This window comes from Microcaecilia unicolor, chromosome 3 (genome assembly GCF_901765095.1).
Source record: "Microcaecilia unicolor chromosome 3, aMicUni1.1, whole genome shotgun sequence".
Taxonomy (NCBI): domain Eukaryota; kingdom Metazoa; phylum Chordata; class Amphibia; order Gymnophiona; family Siphonopidae; genus Microcaecilia; species Microcaecilia unicolor.
Genome location: NC_044033.1, coordinates 71970510 through 71993978, shown reverse-complemented (window position 1 = coordinate 71993978; position 23469 = coordinate 71970510). Strand labels below are relative to the sequence as shown.

Sequence of the window (23469 nt, the reverse complement as noted above, 5' to 3'; positions counted from 1 at the left end):
TAGGGAGCATGAGAGCAGACAAGGAGATCCTAGCCCTTTTACCTGTCCACAAAAAGAAGCTCAAAGCTTTGTAAAGTATTTTCAAATCGGCCTCTCTCAGCCGTACGGGAGAATTTGTAACATGTAGAGCCATCTTGGCAGTATAATCATATTATACAAGAAAATCCTACCAGTCAAAGCCAGCGGCAAACCTATCCACATGTGTAAACACTCCTCTGATTTCCGGAGTAACGGCCGCACATTTAGCTCATACAGCTGCTTTGTATCTGCCTAGATATGGGCCCTTAGATACTTAAGAGATTCCTCCGCCTCTTTCAAAGGGAACTCAGCCCCCAGATCTGCAATCTTCAGATTAATGGGCAATGCTTCAGACTTAGAGCTGCAACACCCTTGACCAGACTGTAACCGGCTCTGTCACCAATAACATGATGTAATCCGCAAAGGCCAAACATTTCAGTGTCTCACTACAGTGTGGAACTACTATCCCCGGTATGTTCAGCGCTCCTCTAAGCCTTATCAAAAGTGGTTCCAGGAACAAAATGTACAACAACGGCGATAACGGACACCCTTGCCTCGTACCTCTCCCCAACGGAAAATACTGCGATGCAATCCCAGCTATTCCACCACCACAGGCCGCAGCTTCACATCCTCCCATATCAGGGAGACTCCTAACTGTCAGTTTGGAAACCAGCTCTGCAATTGCTTTTTCGCTTCTGCACAAGTCTCAAAAACATACGTCTTCCCCTCCTTGAGCACATGGAGTCTCACTGGATATTGTAGGGTAAAACGCAGCTGCTTCTCCACCAACAGCTTACAGGTCTCAGAGTATCCTCTTCGTAGTTGAGCCACTGCCACTGAATAATCCTGGAACAGCATGGTTCTGGAGTTGCAGATTTTGCATGGCTCTGCATTTTCTCATGATCTGCTCTTTCTTTGCAAAGCTCAAGAATCTTACCACCACCACTCGAGGCCTGGTCGCTTCCTCTATCCAGCGCCCCATGCGGTGCGCCGTTTCGATATGTATTGGCCCCGTTCCAGACTCCGCTCCCACGATCTCTGCAAACCATTTTTCGAGCACATTTTTAAGGTCCCGTTCATTCGGCGATTCAGGCAAGCCCACCAGCCGGATGTTATTCCGCCGAGACCTATTCTCAAGGTCTTCAAGCTTGGCGTTACAGCCTGTGACTTCTTTTTTTTAAGCTTTGTTAGCTCATCAAGAACTTCTTGTAGGCTGTCCTCTGCGGCTCCCACTCTGGTTTCCAGCTCCGACACTCTAATATTGAAATCAGTAACGGCTTGGGTGAGTCCCTGCACACTAGCGTCAATTCCGTCCAGCCGCGTGCTCAAAGCCGTTGTCACTGCCGAAGATAGTTTCTCGATAAGCGCTTCTGAGAGCCCCGCGCTTTCTCTTAAGTCCTCCGCCTTCTTGGCTTCAGTCGCCACTCCCTGGCGCGTCTTTGTACTTTCTTTTTTTGCGCTTTTATTAGCCATGTCTGACCCCGATTTGAACATATATCTGTCCATGCGCTTCAGATCTCTTCGCTGCTACACCGCAGAGGCAAGAAAGAAGAACTGAATCCACTTCAAAGTCTCGTAACAGGGGAAAGGGCCGAGGAGCTCGAGGTAAACGCAACCTCCTAGCTCAAGCGCATCATGTGATCTCCGTTATTATTTTTAAAAGTCACATAGATTCCTTTGCATCTCCCTGTAATAAACTAGAAAGATGCAGCACCTTCTTGCTCTCACAACCTAGTTGATCTGTTATAAAATTACTTCCTTTAACCCTAATCTGACTGACTGGGGTCCCATGGGACCTCCAACATATTTTTATACTATAGCAAATATTCAGGTGGCATTTCAACAATTTGTTGCCTAGTTATCATTCAGTGCAGCAATGTTATTGGAACACATTTTGGTGGAGTATAATTTTATTTCTTTTAGGGTCCCTATATACCCCACATTACTATTTGAATTAAAGCATTTGTTATAACTGGGTTTTACCTATGCTGCTGGCCACTTATTGCACAGTCTTCTTAAGCAATATGGCAAGAAGAGTTAGGTTTAGTGGTGCAGATGCTTTACAATGCATTTTTGAGGAAAGCTTCAGACACTGTCTGTCATTCCTGGTGAATGTTGTGTGTCAAACTGCAGCCCCAACATATGCTTTTGATAGTTTCTGCAAGCACTAAATGTGGGATCCCCAGGTACCCTACCTGATTACTTCTGTATGCAAAGCATGTTGGTCAGATAAGGGCTAATTAGAAACCTGCTGTGCTTGAGCAAGTTTTGTGTGTATTTTCAGACATCTGGTTACTTGGTGTTTGATGGTTGTGGTTTCTAATATGTTTGAAATTGTAAAAAAAAAAAAAACAAACCAAAAACTTGTATTAATTTTATACATCCTATTAGAATGCAACACTGGAGCAAAAACTGAAGAAGGTATCAGAAGAACTGAGCTGTCAGAGACAAAATGCAGAAAGTGCTCGACACAGTGTGGAGCAGAAACTGAAGGAGAAAGAAAAAGAATATCAAGCGGTAAGGGGACAGAAGCGCAGGTTCATATTCAGAATTATAAAAAGAAAATGTACCTATCAAAAAATGTACTACTGTTGTTGAAAAGAAAATCGGAAAACTATAATTAATATTGAAGCAAATGTTCAGGGTTATAGAAATCCATAGCCTGGAAAAGGGATTCTTTAAAAGCTCAAGCTTCTTTACTCTTGGTGTCTTCTTCCTCCTTTCCTATTTTCTCGCCACCTCATTCATTGTGGTTTCCCAGACCTTCTACCAAAAATTTGAGGTTGCTTTCAACTCAATTTAGTAAAAGTAGTTTCCTATCTCCACATCACAGCTAATGTCTTCCATTTTGAAGTGCTACTAGCAATAGTTTTTAGCTGTTTTGTACACTCCAAAGAGAGAAAAGGCAGTATGTTATTTTAAAATAAATTATATTCTTCCTTAATATATTCTTCTTTTCTTCCTAACTCTTCCTTCACCTGTATAGATGATATTAGGACTTGTAAGACAGGCTTTCTTTTTGGACTAGGAGATGCCAAATCATCTTTATGTTTTGGGTTTTTTTTTGCTCTTTAGAGCCTGATTACTAAAGCTTCTCTTCCCTGAAGAGGACAAATTTCAAAGTGATTTATGTGGCTAAAAATTATTTTACCTGTGTTAATCAACTCTCTGTAAATTGCCCTTTCTTATCATCCTATTAGACCAGTTGAGACGAGTGGGTTGTGCTCCCCTGCTAGCAGATGTTGGAGAGACCATTCTGTCTCCAGCAGATGTGTGATTGCTCCAAGGACCACAGTCTGAGGGCTGTCCTCAGTTGAGCTGGATTCCAAAGGCACCAGCTGAGTGTTGCCTCTTCCCTGTTTGAACGAGATCCAAGCTGGTTCCCAGAGTGCAGCTGTCTTGGTTGAAGAATTCTCCTGTGATCTCCCAGAATAGCTGCAGCTCCTTGGTTGAGGGTATTTCAATGTCAGATCCACCTGGGTATTCCTGGGCAGGTCTGGTTCCTAGACTTGCCTCTGCCCCCTCCCCCCCCCCCCCCCCCCCAAGTGGGTTCCTGCATTAAGGGGGGTGTGGGATTTTTGTGTTCTCTTGGCTCCTAGTAAAGTTTAAAAAAAAAGAGTAAAGAGGAGGAATGAGAGAAATTGACTGAGTCTCTCCCATGGAGCAGCAACATGCAGTTGGTAAAGCTGTGGTTAGTGCCAGGGCTGCATTGGAGAGCTGTTCTTGTGACTGGGTATTAGATCAATATCAGAGTGCAGCTGGTGGCTAAGGCACACAACAGATTCTTTATGCCACATGATTGACAGACCAGGTGAGTCTTTGGGGGAAGGCCACAGGAAGCTGACTTCCGTCAGTTTTCCTGGGGCAGGCTATGGACCAAGCAGAATACGTGACTTTTCAAGATATGGCAGGGAGTGTGTCAGTGGGAAAAGCCGCCATATTGAGGGAATGGTCCATCTCCCCAGGACATTCCTGAGTTTTCCCTGCTTGTAATGTCAGGCCCATTGATTCTTCTGCCCGAGCAAGCTGTTCCCTGAGATCCTCCTTAGGAGTTCCAAAGGGTGGGTCCCTTCTGTTGTCAGCTTTCCCCAGAGTTTGTTCTAATTATGAATCAGGCTTTAGACTTCTGAAGCACCAAAGGGTGGAGGGGTGCAGGGTTGGAGTCTGCTGATGGTTCTGAACTTTTGGGGGCCCTGGGACCTCACCTGAACTGGCCCAGATTGATCAGGAGAGGGAAACGTTGGCTGGAGGACCCAGGGTTCCCAATTTCCTCCTCCGGTGAGCTTGAGGAAGACAAGAAAGATTGGCAGCTTGCTGAGTAGTTTCAGCACTAAGGAAGGGAGCGTTATTCTCCATAAAGGAGGAGAATTTGTCGGTCATTAGGCTGTTCCGGTGGGAAGATTTGGGTTTCTTTATTGTACTCATCATTAGTATTTCATGGGTGGCTTCAGAAGAAAAGCTGAATGGGATCTTATTTTGGAAGGGCTCTGACAGAGAGCATTTCCTCTTCACCAATTAGTCTGCCATATGAACTTTCAAGGGGAGAATTTTTTTTTCCAGGCTATACCCCTTTCTACTCAAGGATGTGAACTCCTTGTTTTATTTTTCTCAAGGTGGATGCTTTGTTATGGCTGAAACTTGCTGGAAGATGATCTTTGTGGAGGGACAGACAGCCCTCAGGAACCAGCAGGACTGTAAGATTGAGGTACTCTTAAAGCATGTATTTTTTGCCTGTACCCTGGGGCTTTGGGCCACAGTTTGCAGAGCTATATAGTTAGAGCTCTGTTGAACTGGGTACACCAGCTGGTAGAAAGATCAGAGGTGTCGCATATAGGGTTGGCTGTGGTCTTCCTGGTAGAGATGCGTTCTATGATAAGCTGATGGTGGCAAACTATGGCTCAAGTTGGTTGTGGTTTTCGTCTTGATTAGTGGTAGCAGGTTCAAAGGCATGCCACTCTTGCACTTTAGGGGTAAGCGTTTTTTTGGTGTGAGGATATGGAGATGTTGGTCAACGGTTGGAGGGATTCAAGGCTGCAGAGACTCCTGGAAAATGTGCCTCAAAAGGGACATTCATCATGCTTCTGCTTCAAAGAATCCAGGATGTACTGCTTGGGGAAACAGTCTTTGTCCCTAGCCCAACAAGTGTCAAAGTGAGTCTGAGTCCTTGCTTGGGGCTGGGACGCTCAGAAAGCCCTGGAGTGTGCATTTCCCATCCTTAACATCTTTTTGGTCTCCCTTTGTGCTTCAGTGAGTGGTATTCAGTGCTGTTTGAATCTGGTAGAAAGCTGGATTACTCAGCGACCCTCCAGACCGGTCAAGGCGCTTGGGTTATGCACTCCTACCAGCAGAGGGAGACTGAGAAACACTAATCTTTGAACACTGTATATCTAACCTGTGCAGAACCCTTCTCAGTCTCCAGCCCGGAACTGACCATGTTGTCTGTGGCACGGAGACCTGGTTCGCCTGGCAGAGGCGGATCCGATTCTGTTGAAGGAGGCAGTGCTATTGTGTCATTGCTACAATGTTATGGTCCCGCAAGCGGCCCACTTCTCTAGCGTATGTGCGGGTCTGGAGGATTTTTGATCATTGGTGCCAAGATTGGGCGTATCTCCCTTTTTGGTCTTCAATTGCAGAGGTTTTGGAATTTTTGCAGGATGGTTTGGACAGGGGTCTGGCCCTGTCTGCCTTGAAGGTGCAGGTAGCTGCTTTGTCCTGTTACCGGTGAATGATTCAAGGGAGGCCCTTGGCTTCTGCACCTGATGCGATCTGTTTTCTGCGGGGAGTCAAATTGATTCGTCTACCAAGCGTCGGTTGGTTCCTCCGTAGGACTTGAATCTCATTCTGGATGCACTGGTTTGAGCTCTGTTTGAAACTTTGGAGACGTGCACTTGCAAGGATCTTACCCTGAAGATGGTGTTTTTGGTAGCCATCACTTGGGCATGGAGGATTTTGGAGCTTCACGCTTTGTCTTGTAGGGCTCCTTTTTTGTCTTTTTCCAAAGAAAAGGCTTCGCTAAAGCTAGTACCATCTTTTTTGCCTAAGGTAGGTTACGATTTTCATGTAAATCAGGTGATTTCTCTGCCAGTTCTGGGGGATAAGGCAGGAAATTCAGAGCAGCGTCGTCTGGCTAAACTGGATGTTCGGCAGGTCTTACGTCTCTACCTGAAGAGAACTCAGGAGTTTTGTGCCTCGGATCGGTTGTTTGTTCTGTATGGCGGACCCAAGAAACGTACAGCTGCTTCCAAGGCAACTTTAGCCAGGTGGTTGAAGGAGGCGGTGGTGGGAGGCAGGGCTAGTGGTTGGGAGGCGGGGATAGTGCTGGGCAGACTTGTACGGTCTGTGCCAGAGCCGGTGGTTGGGAGGCGGGGCTGGTGGTTGGGAGGCGGGGATAGTGCTGGGCAGACTTATACGGTCTGTGCCCTGAAGAGCACAGGTACAAATCAAAGTAGGGTATACACAAAAAGTAGCACATATGAGTTGTCTTGTAGGGCAGACTGGATGGACCGTGCAGGTCTTTTTCTGCTGTCATCTACTATGTAATTGCCTCAGCCTGTTTGCTTAAAGGGCCGTGAGGTGCCACTTGCTCTTATGGCTCATTCCACTAGGGGGGTGGCTTCCTCCTGGACGGAGAGTAGTCTGGTCTCTCCGCAGGATATTTGTAGGGCAGCGGTCTGGTCTTCCTTACATTCTTTTGTGAAGCATTATAGGATTGATGTTCAAGCAAAGGAGGAGGCGAGCTTTGATGCAGCAGTTTTGACCTCTAGCTTTCGGCGGTCCTGCCCTTAGACGTTTTCTGCTTTGGAGGCTGATGATTGTTTGTTATGTTCAATCACCAGGTGAAGATTCTGGTACTAGTTTGACGCAGGCCTGGGTGCTGATTGTGTCCAGCCTGGGGAAGCACAGCCTTCTTGGTCTTCAGTTTCCACGTACAGGGTTCTGTGAGGTTGTTTGGTTTACTCTTCTGCTTTATCATCAAAATACTGGCTACTTGGGGTTCTGCACAGGTTAGATATACAGTGTTCAAAGCTCAGTGTTTCTCAGTCTCCCTCTGCTTGTAGGAATGCATAACCCAAGTGTCTTGACTGGTCTGGAGGGTCTAGAGGAAAGAAAATTAGCAAGTAAGGCCTAATTTCACTTTATATCTCACCAGTTTAAATTGAATAGAGTCAAAACTAAATTTTTATGGCTAGGCTTTAGTGACAATCTTCATAGTTGTCAAAGTCTTACTGTTGGTAAGGATAATTTTTCCTTTGGTACTACTTCAAGACTTTTAGAAGTTGAAGTGGATACTTCACTTGCTATGAAAGTCCATGTGAATTCTATAATAAAAAATATTTTTATGACACCTAGAGGCGGAATTAAGATGGCGGCGTAGCTGGTTGCGCTGATAGGCAGCTCTGGGGTCCGTTTGGAGATTTTTTATTTCCTAATTCAAATGCCTCATACTAAACGAAAGGGGGCTACGAGGTTAGTTCCCCCACCTACCTCGACACCCTCGCCGTTTCATTCGGGCCTTGAGCGCTTCTTCGCGCCAATTTCCCACACTAGTGGAGAAGCGGATCCCATTGCGGGGCAACCGAGAGAAGCGGAGACCCTGCCGGGAGAGGAAGTCTCTCTTTCACCTCCATCAACGCTGAACCCCCCATGCCCGGCGTCGGCGGCGTGCCTGGATGGATTGCACCAGTCTACCAGAAGCGTTTTGACTGTTGCTTCCAGTGAGGGTCAGGTAGCACCGCGGAAGACGCCTGGAGTAGAGACAGAGGTCTCTAAGAAAGAACCGGGGATTAACCTCGAGATGATTTGGAAGAAACTGAATGAAATGGATATTACCCTGCAGCAGACATCAGGAGAGGTCAGAGCCTTTAACACTAAATTTCAAGAATTAAATGCTAAAGTGGATGTAATCAATGAAGAAATTGCTGAAAAAATTCAAAATATTCAAACGAATGTTGACTCTTTTCAAGAATTTAAAATATCTGTTGTTAAAGACAATTTTGATATTCGGAAAAGGGTTGAGCAGATAGAAAATTTCAACCGAAGATTAAATTTACGATTGCTAAATTTCCCTAACCTTCCTGGGATTAATCCTTATGACATGTTCAAACGTTATTTACATGAAGTATTGAAGATACCACTTGATGCAATTCCGCCTATAAATAGGATATTTTATATTCCTAATCCCAAAGGTGAGGTGGGGGAAAGACAAGGCCCTCGAGATGCCAATTTGGATTTAAAAAATATCTCAGCAATTTTGGAACAAACGCTAGATGAAAACTCTGAAAGATCCACTTTGGTTGTATCATTTATTTTCGAACAAGACTTAAATAATATAATGAGATTGTACTTTAAAAATTTTAAAACTTGTTTTGGTGGAGTCAAGGTTCATATTTTCCCTGATGTAACGAAATCAACCCAACATAGAAGGAAAGCCTTCCTGGCATTGAAATCACAAACACTGGATATAGGAGGGACTTTCTTTCTAGCATTTCCATGCAAATGTATTGTTAAGTTGGGCCAGGTTAAATATACTTTTTATTTACCAGAACATTTAAAATCCTTTCTTGAGTTGAAGCAGCTGAAATGATATAAGATATTTGTGGAAATAATACGCCCTATGTTGTTTATTATTTGTATTATTTAAGTTTAACTTCTCTAATTCCTACCGCCTCCCTATTTAACGGGGTCTAAGGAAGCAATAATTTTATTTGTTGGACTAAAGTGATGTAACTTTATTTTTATTGTTGGATCAGTTTAAATTTCTAATGTGTTTTTGAATCATGCTGTATTTCAGTAACAAGTGAATTCTTGTTATAAAGTTAAAAATTAATAAATAAAAAAATTTTATTTAAAAACTCAGAATTATTAGAAAATACTTTGAATCAGCTTTCAGACTTATAGTGCAAATATTGATTTTTGTCAAGGGTAGATTGTAACATTGTGTTGATTGGTGCTCTAAAACTTTAAGCAGCTTTGAATAATTTAGAATACAGCAGACAAGTTGATATATTTCCTTCTTAGATTTGATTCCTTAATTCTTCTTTTTTAAAACTACACTGGCTTCTAATAGAAGCTAGAGTTGAAATTAAACTGTGCATGATGATTTAATTGAATAATGAGCCAATTAGTGCCAATTAGGTGCTAATTATTGGCACTAATTGGTCTTTATTGATATTTATGTGCTTGGCTCCGAAAAGGGGATGTGGTCATGGGCAGGTCATGGATGTTTCCAGAATTTATGTGCACTGTTATAGAATTGGGGGATCCACACCTAAGAGTGTGTTATAGAATACGCCTAGCGCCTCTGTAACTAAATTTAGTCACGGGCAGTTACGCCAAGTAAAATTTGGTGTATGTGCCGACACATAAATTAGGCGCAGACCGGGAGTATTCCATAACGTGCATAGATTTTAGAAATGCCCACAACCTGCCCATGGCTGCGCCCCCTTTTCAGCTATGCACCTTATTTTTTACGCACATCAGTTTATAGAATACACTTAGACAATTTGTGCGCATAAATTCTAATGCCAATTAATGTCAGTAATTGCTAATTAACAATTATTGGTGCTGATTGACATGGTAGCTAATTAACCCCGTGTTTACTAAACCGCTCGCTAATGCCAACACAGCAGCCGCTAGCACGGGTTGGTAAATGGGGTAAGTTACATGCGCAACTTAAGTCACACTATATAGAATCCGGGGGGGGGGGTAAGCGTATTCTATAAACAGCGCCTAACTTTTAGCGCTGTTTATAGAATAATGCTTAACTCATTATTTCAGCACTATTTATAGAATTTGGTCCAAAATATGTATAGTTTACGTGATTTGTTATTATGATTGCATTCCTGAAGTAGGCTGTGAAAACTATAAGACTAGCTTTACTGTATGCTTTTAGATTCTTTAATTTGTAATTTTTCAGTTCGTATTTTGTAGTTCTTATCTTTTCATTACTTTTTACTGTTTAATTTTTTTAGGGCTGCATTTTGGTTACGATATGTGATCATAATTAATTGCAGAATTAATGGTACGTTATTTATTTACTTTTGTTTCCACTGCAGCTGTTTGTGACTCTGGGCAATGGAGGGTTAAGCTTATTGCCCAGAGCCACAAGGTGGGAAAAAATCTAAATGAATAACATACCTTTAATAGCCTGATTAATCGCAATTCAAATTTTGATCGAATGAGCCCTAGTTGTTCTTCAGTAAGAACATTCACTTCTATGAGATTGTTGACATCATCACTATCTTATTAACTGTATCTGGTTGGAATTCTCTGCCATCTTCTATTAGAACAATTAGGTCTTATTCAAGTTTTAAAAGCATTCTAAAAACTTTTTTTATTTCATGAATTCTTACTGTGGGAAGATAGTAAGGTTGCCTTAATGAATTTAATCTTAAAGGGGTTTTAAAATTTTTAGTTTGTAAACAGTGGCTCTTTTGATGTTTCCTGAATTAAAGATGATTGTTGATCTTGTTTGTGTAATCCACAGTGAACTAAAGGGGTCTTTTACTAAGGTGCTGTTGCCTTGACTTTCTTTCATCTCAAGCTATTCTTGATCCACTTCAATCTGGCTTTCGCCCCCTTCATTCAACTGAAACAGCGCTTGCTAAAGTCTCCAATGATCTGTTCCTAGCCAGATCCAAAGGTCTCTCTTCTATCCTCATCCTTCTCGATCTATCTGCTGCTTTTGACACTGTTGATCACAGCCTACTCCTTGATACGCTGTCCTCACTTGGATTTCAGGTTTTCCTGGTTTTCTTCTTATCTCTCCCAGCGTACCTTTAGTGTATACTCTAGTGGATTCTCTTCTACTTCTATCCCACTGTCAGTTGGTGTACCTCAGGGATCTGTCCTGAGACCTCTTCTCTTCTCCATCTATACTTCTTCCTTTGGTACTCTGATCTCATCCCATGGTTTTCAGTATCATCTTTACGCTGATGACTCCCAGATCTACCTTTCCACACCAGAAATCTCAGCCGAAATCCAGGCCAAAGTATCAGCCTGCCTGTCTGACATTGCTGCATGGATGTCTCAGCGCCATCTAAAGCTAAACATGACTGAGCTTCTTATCTTTCCCCCTAAACCAACCTCTCCTCCTCCCCCATTATTTCTGTGGATAACACTCTCATCCTTCCTGTCTCATCAGCTCGTAACCTTGGGGTCATCTTCGACTCCTCCCTCTCCTTCTCTGCACATATTCAACAGACTGCTAAAACCTGTCGTTTCTTTCTCTATAATATCAGCAAAATTCGCCCTTTCCTTTCTGAGCACACTACCAGAACCCTCATCCACGCTCTTATTACCTCTCGCTTAGACTATTGCAACTTGCTTCTCACAGGTCTCCCACTTAGCCATCTCTCTCCTCTTCAGTCTGTTCAAAATTCTGCTGCACGACTAATATTCCGCCAGTGTCGTTATGCTCATATTAGCCCTCTCCTCAAGTCACTTCATTGGCTTCCTATCCGTTTCCACATACAGTTCAAACTCCTCTTATTGACCTATAAGTGCATTCACTCTGCAGCTCCGCAGTACCTCTCCACTCTCATCTCTCCCTACATTCCTCCCCAGGAACTCCGTTCACTGGGTAAATCTCTCTTATCTGCACCCTTCTCCTCCACTGCTAAATCCAGACTCCGTTCCTTTTATCTTGCTGCACCATATGCCTGGAATAGACTTCCTGAGCTGGTACATCAAGCTCCATCTCTGACCGTCTTCAAATCTAAGCTAAAAGCCCATCTTTTTGATGCTGCTTTTAACTCCTAACCCTTGTTCACTTGTTCAGAACCCTTATTGTATCATCCTCACTTTAATGTTCCCTTATCTCTTGTTTGTCTGTCCTAATTAGATTGTAAGCTCTGTCGAGCAGGGACTGTCTCTTCATGTTCAAGTGTACAGCGCTGCGTACGTCTAGTAGCGCTATAGAAATGATTAGTAGTAATAGTAAGGTGTGCTAGCATTTTTAGCTCGTGCTAAAAAAAATCAGCTGGTGTCCCTTAGTAAAAGACCCCCCTATAGGAAACTGCGGAATATAAGACTCATATAATGTAGTATAAAAAAGAGGCAATAGAGTCCACTCTTGCAAGATTTCTCCAATTGTAGACCATTATTCCAGTCCCCCTTCCCCCAATGAGCTGGCGATAGGTTGTTACTTCATCTACTTTGTGGTGTCCAGGAAGGGTGGTTCCTTTAGACCAGTTGTCAATCTCAGGGTGGTCAGCAGGTGTCTGCATCTCTCTGTTTCTCATGGAGACTTTGAGATCAGTGATTCTGACTGTTAGGAAGGGAGGGTTTCTCTCTTCACTGGACATTTCTGAAGCATACTTCCCATATTCCCATCAGAGAAGGGTCATCAAGTGTTTCTCTAGTTTGCTAAAGGGCATGCAGGTCCTGGATGGGTTTGCAAGTGCACTCTACTAAGGTGCAGACTTTTTCCTTAGTGGAGTACAGGTTGGTGTCTCTGGAGGATATCAGTAGGGCAGCCACCTGTCTGACAAATTTGTTTGTGAAGCATTACCAATCGGATACACAGACTAAGGTGGATTCGGCTTTTGGGGTGGGTGTCCTGAAGATAGCTGTAGCTTTTGACCACCCTGGGTTTGAGTAAAGCTTGTGTACTTCTGTTTGTCTTGCTGGTCTAGCAGGGTGATATGGAAGGAGAAATTATTTCTTCACCGGTAATTTCTTTTCCTGGAATCCTGCTAGATCAGTCCAAAATCTTCCAAAGGAAGACCACAGCTCTTACTAATGGCCTTTCTTCATGAGAATTGTGTAATGTTCTGGCTCTTCCAAATAAATTAATGGCTCCATCTGGAACAGTCAAGTTTCCCTAGAAAAAGGGGGTACTTCATCCTATGGGGTTATGATTTGGGGGAGAGCTGTAATTCTTATCTTATTTTTTTGGGGTATAAATTAGCAGTGTTCATTTTCGTACTATTTTATTCTTGTGTTGTTAAGTGTTTTAGCCATGGTATTGGAATATTGGCAAGAGGCTTAGCTGTACTACTTATACTAGTGATGATGTCACTACGAAAGTTCTTGTGTTTCCTGTGTCCATTATCTGCTGGTTTAATAGGATTACAAAAAGGAATTTACCAGGTAAGAGCTAATTTCTTCTTATTGTGCCAAAATTCCTCATGTTCTTCCATAACACTGTATTTATAGCTGCAATAAAAGGAAGCATTCCCATAACAGAAAGAAAAATATTCACAATGGTTGCATGTCCTCCTGTAAGGGTGTACTTCTATGGCAAAATGCTGCATACACAAAAAGCAGATATAAGTGACCATTCTCACTTTTTATGTATGAGAAGTGTTCAAAGCAAAAGTACATGCTTGCTTTCGCTTTTTAATTATTTAGTGCAAAGCGTTCGAATAAAAAGCCTGTCTTATCTTTGTTCCATTGTGGTCAGTTTGTTAGTCGCCCACCCTGTATACATGGGGGTGGGGGGTGGAGGGGAACCTAGTCAATCAGGCTTAGTGAGGAATGTATAGTTTAATTTGGGAAAAGCTTTAAGTTATAATAATTTAGCTTGAAAACTGTAAATGTATTATTTTTCAGGACATGTTGCTTCAACAACATTTGCTCCAGAATCTGAACCAACAGTTTAATCAGATGAAAGGCAAACTAAGCCAGGAGTTGCAGCAAGCTAAAAATGACTACAATATGCTTTATTCTGAGCGTGACAAGGTATGATTTCCATTGAAAGATCACAGGAACTTAAGCATACACATAGCATGTTTTTATAGTCCAACCAGGGTACAGTGAGAGAAACTAAAATCTTGTTCGTTTGGCTAAAATCCAAGTGTAGGGTCTGAGCTAAGCAGAGGATGGTCACTTTTTGACCTGTCCACTAAGATTGGAAAGCATGCTCGATATAACCACTTGAACCCCATTGAGTATGCAATGTTATTGCCAATCAGGATGATGACACTTCTTTAAATAATAAATAGATAGAAAAGAGCCCAAAAATCTAACAAATGCATCATGACAAGTTGCCTGTATAATGGAATAGGAATGCTTGATCTTGGACTAAAGCTACTCCACTTGCAGGTAGTTTTCCTCTGGAATAATTTTAATTTAGGATAGTACTTTTGTGATTGGATTGTTTAAACATGTCTCAGATATACACTAATCGGTCAACATTCAGCCAGTGGTGGGTTAGTTTTTTTTAAAACTCAGACTGTCACCTGCTGAATTAGCCCTGGATATTTAGTGCTGGTCATGTGCAATCCCCGGCGTTGAATGTCCAGGCCTAACCAGACTGAAGCTAGCCACCAGAGATTAGTCGTGGCTGAATATTGGCTGGGATCCGCATAAGCAGAGTCCACATATTCCCCTTCCCCCGTCCTGAGCACCCTCTGATTTCCCTCTCCCTCCAGGCTTACCTACGAGCCCTAGTGGGTTAGTGGTCCTTGGGGCAAGAGCTCACCCCTGGTCTTTGCGGTTCCTATGTGAAAATGACTTCTGTGACCTCTAGCAGTAGTCTCGCGGTATTAGACTATTGCTAAAGGCAGCCATTTTTGTTTAAGAATTGTAAGAGGCAGGAATGAGTGGGGTTCACTTTTTGCCCCAAGGACCACTACACCACAAGATGGGTGGGGTGGGGTGAGGTATGGAACTTGTTGGGTCAGGGAGGGGGGTGTTTGAGAATGAGAGGCAAACTTCATGCCACAACTGACAGCTATGTAGGTACTGGCCAATATTTAGTGCCTAAAACAATCACAATGGCTCCTTCTCCAATATATTCACCGTGGGGCTTCAGATATCATCCACTTATATATTGAATCAGCTCCCACTCATTTTTCTTCTATCAATTTACTTCAGACATTCATTTCATTTCTCTATACCTTAGTTACCTCAGTTGTGCACATTACCAAATTTACTGGATGGCAATGGATCCTGCACACCTTTCTTCATCGGTTCACTTTACCAGTATTTTTACTTTTTTATCACTATTCTTCACTTTTTAAAGTTTAGTTAACAAATACTCATCTTAAAGATACGTTGCACCCCAGGGGTTGATGTTACTGCCAGACATGCATGTTTCGCCCTTATCAGGGCTGTTTCAAGGACTGCCCCCTACAAAAAATATATACAGATTACCTTCAACGATACAGTGGCAGAAATATGAAATCAACTACTCCTACCACCCCACTGCTATATACCTCCTCTTACCCTTTGCCGTTTAGCGCCAGCTCTGCTTTAAAGTTAAAGGATCTTCTCCTTGCAAAGATGGCGACGGCGTCCTCCTGACCCCATTTTGTATTCTACTAAACCTGACGTCACCCCTCTTCATCCCAGCTCCTGATAGGACAGAGCTATAGAACTTTACCCAACGCTATATAAGAGATGCCCGTTTCAATTCTGCATTAAGACCCAAAGGCATAACAGACTGTAAGGTAAATATATACCACTGTTCCTTAAAATTTAAAACCTTACTTACTGATCCACCCTCCGCCCTTTCATCTACATGCTCCAGCACCCTCCACTTCATATCCTCCACCCGATGTCCCCTCAGCATCCAATGCTCCCATCAGGGGAGCCTGGACATTATTAGTAGCAATACGTGATTTATGTTCTGTTAGCCTAATTTTAATAGGACGTGAACTTCTACATACATATATCATTTTACAGGGACATTCAGTCACATATACAACATTCTTAGTTTCACAATCACTCATATCTCGGGCACGTATTATCCTGCCATTAGGGGCACACCACTCCGATCCCATCATTGCCAATCGACACAATTGGCATCTTCCACATACATTCTGTTGCCCTCTATCATCTCTTTTTCGTGGCTCACAAAATCTATTAGATGTCAACCACTCCCCTATAGTTTTCCCTGTGGTGTAAGATATCAAAGGGGGCTCCTGGAAACATGGATAAAGCTGCACCACATGCCAGTGCGTTTTTATCACTTGGATCACCTTTTGAGACATTTCTGTATACGGGAGTACACATGTCAAAATTTCTTGGTCATCTATGGTCTTATCCTTCAATAATAATGTTCTCTGAGCAAACCGTGCTCGCAAATATGCTTTTTTTTTACCGCAGACTTGGGGTAGCCTCTTTCTAAGAACCTATTCTTTAACTCTTGGGATTGCCTCTTAAATTCTTGCAAGTCTGAACACAGTCGACGCGCCCGCAAAAACTGACTTACGGGCAGACTGCATTTCAATTTATAAGGGTGACAGCTACCAAACTGTAGCAAAGTATTCCTACTTATAGGTTTTCTATACAAAGTAGTACTCAAATTACATCCATCCTTAACCACCCAAATGTCCAAAAAATCAAGACTTGTTTTGCTGGCTGATTTAGTAAATTTTAAGGAACAGTGGTATATATTTACCTTACAGTCTGTTATGCCTTTGGGTCTTAATGCAGAATTGGAATGGGCATCTCTTATATAGAGTTGGGTAAAGTTCTACAGCTCTGTCCTATCAGGAGCCAGGATGAAGAGGGGTGACGTCAGGTTTAGTAGAATACAAAATGGGGTCAGGAGGACGCCGTCACCATCTTTGCAAGGAGAAGATCCTTTAACTTTAAAGCAGAGCTGGTGCTAAATGGCAAAGGGTGAGTAAGAGGAGGTATATAGCGGTGGGGTGGTAGGAGTAGTTAATTTCATATTTCTGCCACTGTATCGTTGAAGGTAATCTGTATATATTTTTTGTAGGGGGCAGTCCTTGAAACAGCCCTGATGCATGTCGGGCAGTAACATCGACCCCTGGGTCCGATGTGTCTTTAAGATGAGTATTTGTTAACTAAACTTCAAAAAGTGAAGAATAGTGATAAAAAGTATAAATATTGGTAAAGTGAACCGATGAAGAAAGGTGTGCAGGATCCATTGCCATCCAGTAAATTTGGTAATTTGCACAACTGAGGTCACTAAGGTATAGAGAAATGAATGTCTGAAGCATATTGATAGAAGGAAAGTGAGTGGGAGCTGATTCAATATTTAGTGCCGGCATTTACGTAGCTAACTCGGCACAGTTACTTGCCCAGTTAGCTATGTAGGCATCAGCACTGAATATTACTAGCGGCACAGTTACTTGCCCAGTTAGCTATGTAGGCATCAGCACTGAATATTACTAGCAGCACATAACTCTTGGTTCTTACTTAAAAAAAAAAAAAAAAAAGGAAAACAAAAACACAATAGACTGGTTCTATGCTGGTGCCACTGTGAGCCTCAATTGGGAGGGAGACTTTCCAATGCTGGTAGGACCCCACTGGTATATCTAGGATGGGTAAACATGTTGCAAAGTGTGATAGACAAACTGGAGTCTGGGTTTGAATCTGAGCTTCATGCACCTAGAGAGGAGGGTCAAAATGAAACTGTGGCAGATGGAGGCAGTTTCTGTTTGTGGGAAAGTATAAGATGACATCAAATGACATAGTAGGCCTTGGTGTAGAGCAGGAGACAGTAGTGTAGAACATGACTGGAAGCAATGTAGGTGTGGGAAAAGTTGTCATTTTGGGTTCTGGCCACATGGCAACATTGCAAGGCTGTTTTGAAGGTTGCAGTCATGGCTGAGTGGTTAAGGCGATTAACTTGAATTCCATTGGGGTTTTCCTGTGCAGGTTCAAATTCTGCTGACTATGGGGCAGCAAATTTATCTTACTAGAGTTCTTTCCAGTCTTTTGCGTTGAGTGTCATATGTATGATTATCTCCCAGTTGGTGAGAGGGTTATATGTGTGTGCTCGATGCAGAGAGCTCATTGCTGTCAGAGAACGAATCTGTTCTCTTGAGGCTAGAGTTGCAGACTTTGAGGAGCTGAGGGAGATAGAGAGGTACATAGAGGAGGTGTACAGGGGTGTTATAGAGAAGTCCCATCTCCAGGCTGACAGCCCCTGTGCTGCTTTGGAGGAGGGAGGTCTTCTAAAAGGAGACCATCACCCTGGAGAAGTTGGAAGTAATCAGAACCAGTCCACTAGGGGAATGCAATATCCTCACATACCAAGGATATATCTCCAGTAGCGTCTGCTCAGGAGGAAGGGTTAGGATGGTTGTTGTAGCTGGTGGTTCGTTTATTAGGCATGTAAATAACTGGGTGGCTGGTGGACGTGAATATCGCCTTATTACTTGCCTGTCTGTTGCGAAGGTAGTGGACCTCGCACATCACCTAGATAGGATTTTAGATAATGCTGGGGAGGAGCCTGCTATCTTGGACCATGTGGGTACCAATGACATAGGAAAATATGGTGGGGGGGGGGGAGGTTCTGGAAGCCAAATTTAGGCTCCTAGGTAGAAAGCTGAAATCCAGATTCTCTAGGGTAACATGTTAAGAAATGCTCTCCCCGTTGCACGCGCAGGACCCAAGAGGCAGGAAGAGCTCTCACAGTCTCAATGTGTGGTTGAGACGATGGTGCAGGGATGAGGGATTTAGATTTGTTAGTAACTGGGCAACATTCCGGAGTAGGAGGAGTCTGTTCTGTAAGGATGGTCTCCACCTTAACTGGGATGGAACCAGGCTGCTGGCATCAACATTTAAAAGGAAATAGAGCAGCTTTTAAACTAGAAAATTGGGGGAAGGCCGACAGTCACTCAAAAGTGCATGGTTCGGAGCAAGGTATCTTTAAAAGATATCACCAAAACAGGGAAAGTAGGGCATCCTGATAGTGAAGTTGCAATTGAAACCATAGTTGACTAAGCGGGGCATTTTCGATATGTCGTCTAAGTCTGAATTTGGATGTTTTGCAAAAACGTCCAAAATCTGAACAGGAAAGGTTATTTTCAACAAACAAAAACGTCTATCTTTTCCTTTTGAAAATACTGTTTGGAAAAAACGTTTTGTGATTTGGACGTTTTATTTTTTGGTCCATTTTCAAACAAAAAAAACATCCAAAATAGAGGAGGAGGAGTGGAACAAAACAAAACCGTCCAGGACTAAAACTTAGATGTTTTTGAGCTAGACCTGTTTTATAACGAGTAGCTGCAGTGGGAATTGAACCCACTTCCCCAGGATCAAAGTCTGCTGCACCAACCAATAGGCTACTCCTCCACTCCACACAAAAAGGTGCCCCAAATGACCAGATGACCACTGGAGGGAATCAGGAATCATCAGGAATCACCTCCCCTTACTCCCCTAGTGGTCACTAACCCCCTCCCACCCCCCCCCCAAAAATGTGATTAAAAATATTACTTGCCAGCCTCAGATTTTATACACAGGTCCCATCTGAGGCTGGCAAGTAATATTTTTAAGCACATTTTTGGGGGGTGGGAGAGGGTTAGTGACCACTGGGGGAGTAAGAGGAGGTGATCCCTGATTCCCTCCAGTGGTCATTTGGGGCACCTTTTTGTGTGGAGTGGAGGAGTAGTCTAGTGGTTAGTGTAGTGGACCTTGATCCTGGGGTAGTGGGTTCAATTCCCACTGCAGCTATTCGTTATAAAAACAGGTCTAGCTCAAAACGTCTAAATTTTAGTCCTGGATGTTTTTGTTTTGTTCCATTATGGCTGAAAAACGTCTAAGTCTTAGGAACGCCCAAGTCCTGCCTTGAACACGCCCCTGGCACACCCCTTTGAGATTTAGACGCACTTCTGACGGATTGCAGAAAAAAATGTCTAAAAAGAGGTTTTGAAAATATTGCAGACTTATGTCAATTTTTGGATGTTTTTCTCTTTTGAAAATGATCCTGCAGGTGTCTTTAGGTAAAGAGAAGACAGATTTTCAAGATTGCAAATTAACACTGTCAACTGCTGAGCAAGTTGTGAATAGGAACAACAAGCATTGTTTGAAATGTTTATATGCAAATGCCAGAAATCTAAGAAATAAGATAGTTAGAATATACAGTGCAATTCGCTTAAGTGCAAGGATCTGGGACCAAAGAAATGCATGCAGTTAACCGGAGTGTGCACTTAACCATTGTGACCCAAAAAAGCTTGACATCCATGCCTGATGTAAATTTTTGATCTTTGCAGCTGCTCCTGTAAGTTTTTTTTTTTTTTTTTTTACTGTTCTTGTCATTTTATCAAAAAAGTCTGAACTGTTCCCAAATGGTGCAAGTAAACGAAAAGCTGCCTGATCAAATAACATGTACTTCACATCTACAGAAGGGAAAAACGGCCTCAAAGAGCTTGTGGATATAATATATCTAAAGAGCTGAATCGGATCTAAAAGGTCCTGTCTTCATCATTGGCCCGTGAAAAAACCTTCTGGAATGGAGTGCCGGCCACGGAACAAAAAACAATGTGGCACAATTGTATCACTTGATCATCTTTAAATAATCTCCATCTATAGTTAGACTTCAGACTAAGCAATCGTTGAATGTGCTTAAATACAAAAAAGAAAAGGCACTTATCTTATGGTTGGTGCCAACAGGCTTGACATTTGCCTGTGTCTGTTGAACGAATCTGTGTGCAACTGGTGCACTATCTGCTGCAGCGGCAGTTTAAATCTTCATGCCCCAAGCCGACGGTGGCCAGCGTTTCATAGTGCTGCATCAGGGTCTTGGAGGCTAGGATACTGCTCTGCGCTGTCAGACGGCGACCAAGGACAAGTGTTGTACGTTGTCATGGAGGTTATTTAAAGATGATCAATTGTTGCAATTGTGCCACGTTTTTTGTTCCATGGCCGACACTCCATTCCAAAAGGTTTTTTCACGGGCCAATGATGAGAGGATCTTTTAGATCCGATTCAGCTCTTTAGATATATTATATCCACGAGCTCTTTGAGGCCGTTTTTCCTTCTGTAGATGTGAAGTACATGTTATTTGATCAGGCAGCTTTTTGTTTACTTGCATCATTTGGGGACAGTTCAGACTTTTTTGATAAAATGACAAGAACAGTAAAAAAAAAAAACTTACAGGAGCAGCTGCAAAGATCAAAAATTTACATCAGGCATGGATGCTGTTCAAAAGTACCATCCTGGAAGCCCAGACATATTCCATGTATTAAAAAAAGAGGAAGGAAGGGCAAAATTGCAAAAGCTAATAATGTTTAAGCAAGTGTTAAACATCACGATTCTGACTGTTTTTGATGATGGGTTATAGTTTATTTTATTCTTAGCCCACATTTACATACAAGTGGAGTTTTTTATAACCGGTGATGATAACGGAGTCAATGAAATGCTGGCATTGAGTACATTCACTGTTCTATCGCCATGCTATGACTACTGAGGTCTTTTTCTCCACTATAAACATAAGAAAAAAGCCTTCAAACTGATACCACATATCTTCAACACTTAGGGTTGATTTAGCCCCATTCAGCTCTATATTAGTATATTTGCTACGTTTGTTTGCTGAATTTTTGTCTAGCATTATATGTAAAATGTTCAACAGAAGTGAAGGATTTGTCAGACTTTCTCACTTAAGGAGGGTCGTGATGATATGGTAGCACTGTTAGACAGCAGTAAGGAGTGAGGAACACACTTGAGGGTTAATTGTATAAAGTAAGTGCTAACATTGATGCACCACTTACGTATATAATGTAAGCTATCTCCACTTACAATGCCACTCTCTCCTCTGCTCTAGACACCCTTGCACCGTCCATCTCCCGTCCCACAAGGCGTACCAAACCCCAGCCCTGGCTGACCCCTTGCATCCGATACCTTCGCTCCTGCGCCCGTTCGGCTGAACGCCTCTGGAGGAAATCTCGCGCCCATACTTACTTCATTCACTTCAAATTCATGCTATCCTCCTTCCAATCCTCCGTATTCCTCACTAAACAGGACTATTACACCCAACTGACTAATTCCCTCAGCTCTAACCCTCGTCGTCTCTTCGCCACCCTCAACTCCCTCCTCAAAGTGCTCTCCGCTCCCACACCCCCTCACTCTCTCCTCAATCTCTGGCCGACTACTTCCGTGACAAAGTCCAGAAGATCAACCTCGAATTCACCACCAAACCTTCTCCTCCTCTTCATCCTATAACCCACTCTCTCAACCAACCTACCCAGGCCTCCTCCTCCTTTTGTCCTGCTATCACCGAAGAGGAAACCGCCCATCTCCTCTCCTCCTCGAAATCCACCACCTGTTCCTCAGACCCCATCCCCACCAACTTACTCAACACCATCACTCCTACTATCATCCCCACCATCCGTCATATCCTCAACCTCTCTCTCTCCACTGCAACTGTCCCGGACACCTTCAAGCATGCTGTGGTCACACCACTTCTCAAAAAACCATCACTTGACCCTACCTGTCCTTCCAACTACCGCCCCATTTCCCTCCTACCCTTCCTCTCCAAGATACTTGAACGCGCCATTCACAACCGCTGCATTGATTTTCTCTCCTCTCATGCCATCCTCGATCCGTTTCAATCTGACTTTCGCCCCCTACACTCAACAGAAACGGCACTATCTATGGTCTGCAATGACCTGTTCCTCGCCAAATCCAAAGGTCACTACTCCATCCTCATCCTCCTCGACCTATCCGCCGCTTTTGACACTGTCAATCACAACCTACTTCTTGACACACTGTCCTCCTTTGGGTTCCAGGGCTCTGTCCTCTCCTGGTTCTCCTCTTATCTCTCCCATCGTACCTTCAGAGTACACTCTAATGGTTCGTCCTCCTTCCCTATCCCGCTCTCTGTTGGTGTTCCTCAGGGATATGTCCTTGGGCCCCTTCTTTTTTCAATCTACACCTCTTCCTTAGGCTCCCTGATCTCTTCTCATGGTTTCCACTATCATCTTTATGCTGACGACACCCAGCTTTATATCTCCACACTAGAAATCACTGCGGAAACCCAGGCCAAAGTATCAGCCTGCTTATCCGACATTGCTGCCTGGATGTCCAACCGCCACCTGAAACTGAACATGGCCAAGACTGAACTTATTGTTTTCCCACCCAAACCCACTTCTCCTCTCCCTTCACTCTCTATCTCAGTTGATAACACCCTCATCGTCCCCGTCTCATCTGCCTGCAACCTCGGTGTCATCTTCGACTCCTCCCTCTCCTTCTCTGCGCATATCCAGCAGATAGCCAAGACCTGTCGCTTCTTCCTCTATAATATTAGCAAAATTCACCCCTTCCTCTCCGAGCACACCACCCGAACTCTCATCCACTCTCTCATTACCTCTCGCCTTGACTACTGCAACCTACTCCTCACTGGCCTCCCACATAGCCATCTATCCCCCCTTCAGTCCATCCAGAACTCTGCCGCACGTCTTATCTTCCGCCTTAACCGATATACTCATATCACCCCTCTCCTCAAGTCACTTCACTGGCTTCCGATCAGATACCGCATACAGTTCAAGCTTCTCTTACTCACCTACAAATGCACTCGATCTGCAGCCCCTCCTTACCTCTCTACCCTCATCTCCCCTTACCTCCCTACCCGTAACCTCCGCTCTCAAGACAAATCCCTCCTTTCAGTACCCTTCTCCACCACCGCCAACTCTAGGCTTCGCCCTTTCTGTCTCGCCTCACCCCATGCTTGGAACAAACTCCCTGAGCCCATACGCCGTGCCCCCTCCCTACCCATCTTCAAATCCTTGCTCAAAGCCCACCTCTTCAATG

At 43.4% G+C, this 23469-nt stretch overlaps 1 protein-coding gene across 1 annotated transcript in view; it reads left to right on the top strand.

Moving 5' to 3' along the window:
• CENPF (centromere protein F) overlaps nucleotides 1–23469 on the top strand; it is a 233655-nt gene that overhangs the window by 64177 nt on the left and 146009 nt on the right. Inside the window, exons 7-8 of the mRNA XM_030196036.1 lie at nucleotides 2410–2535; nucleotides 13573–13701. Coding sequence (XP_030051896.1) covers nucleotides 2410–2535; nucleotides 13573–13701 — 255 coding nt within the window. The remainder of the gene's footprint in view (nucleotides 1–2409; nucleotides 2536–13572; nucleotides 13702–23469) is intronic.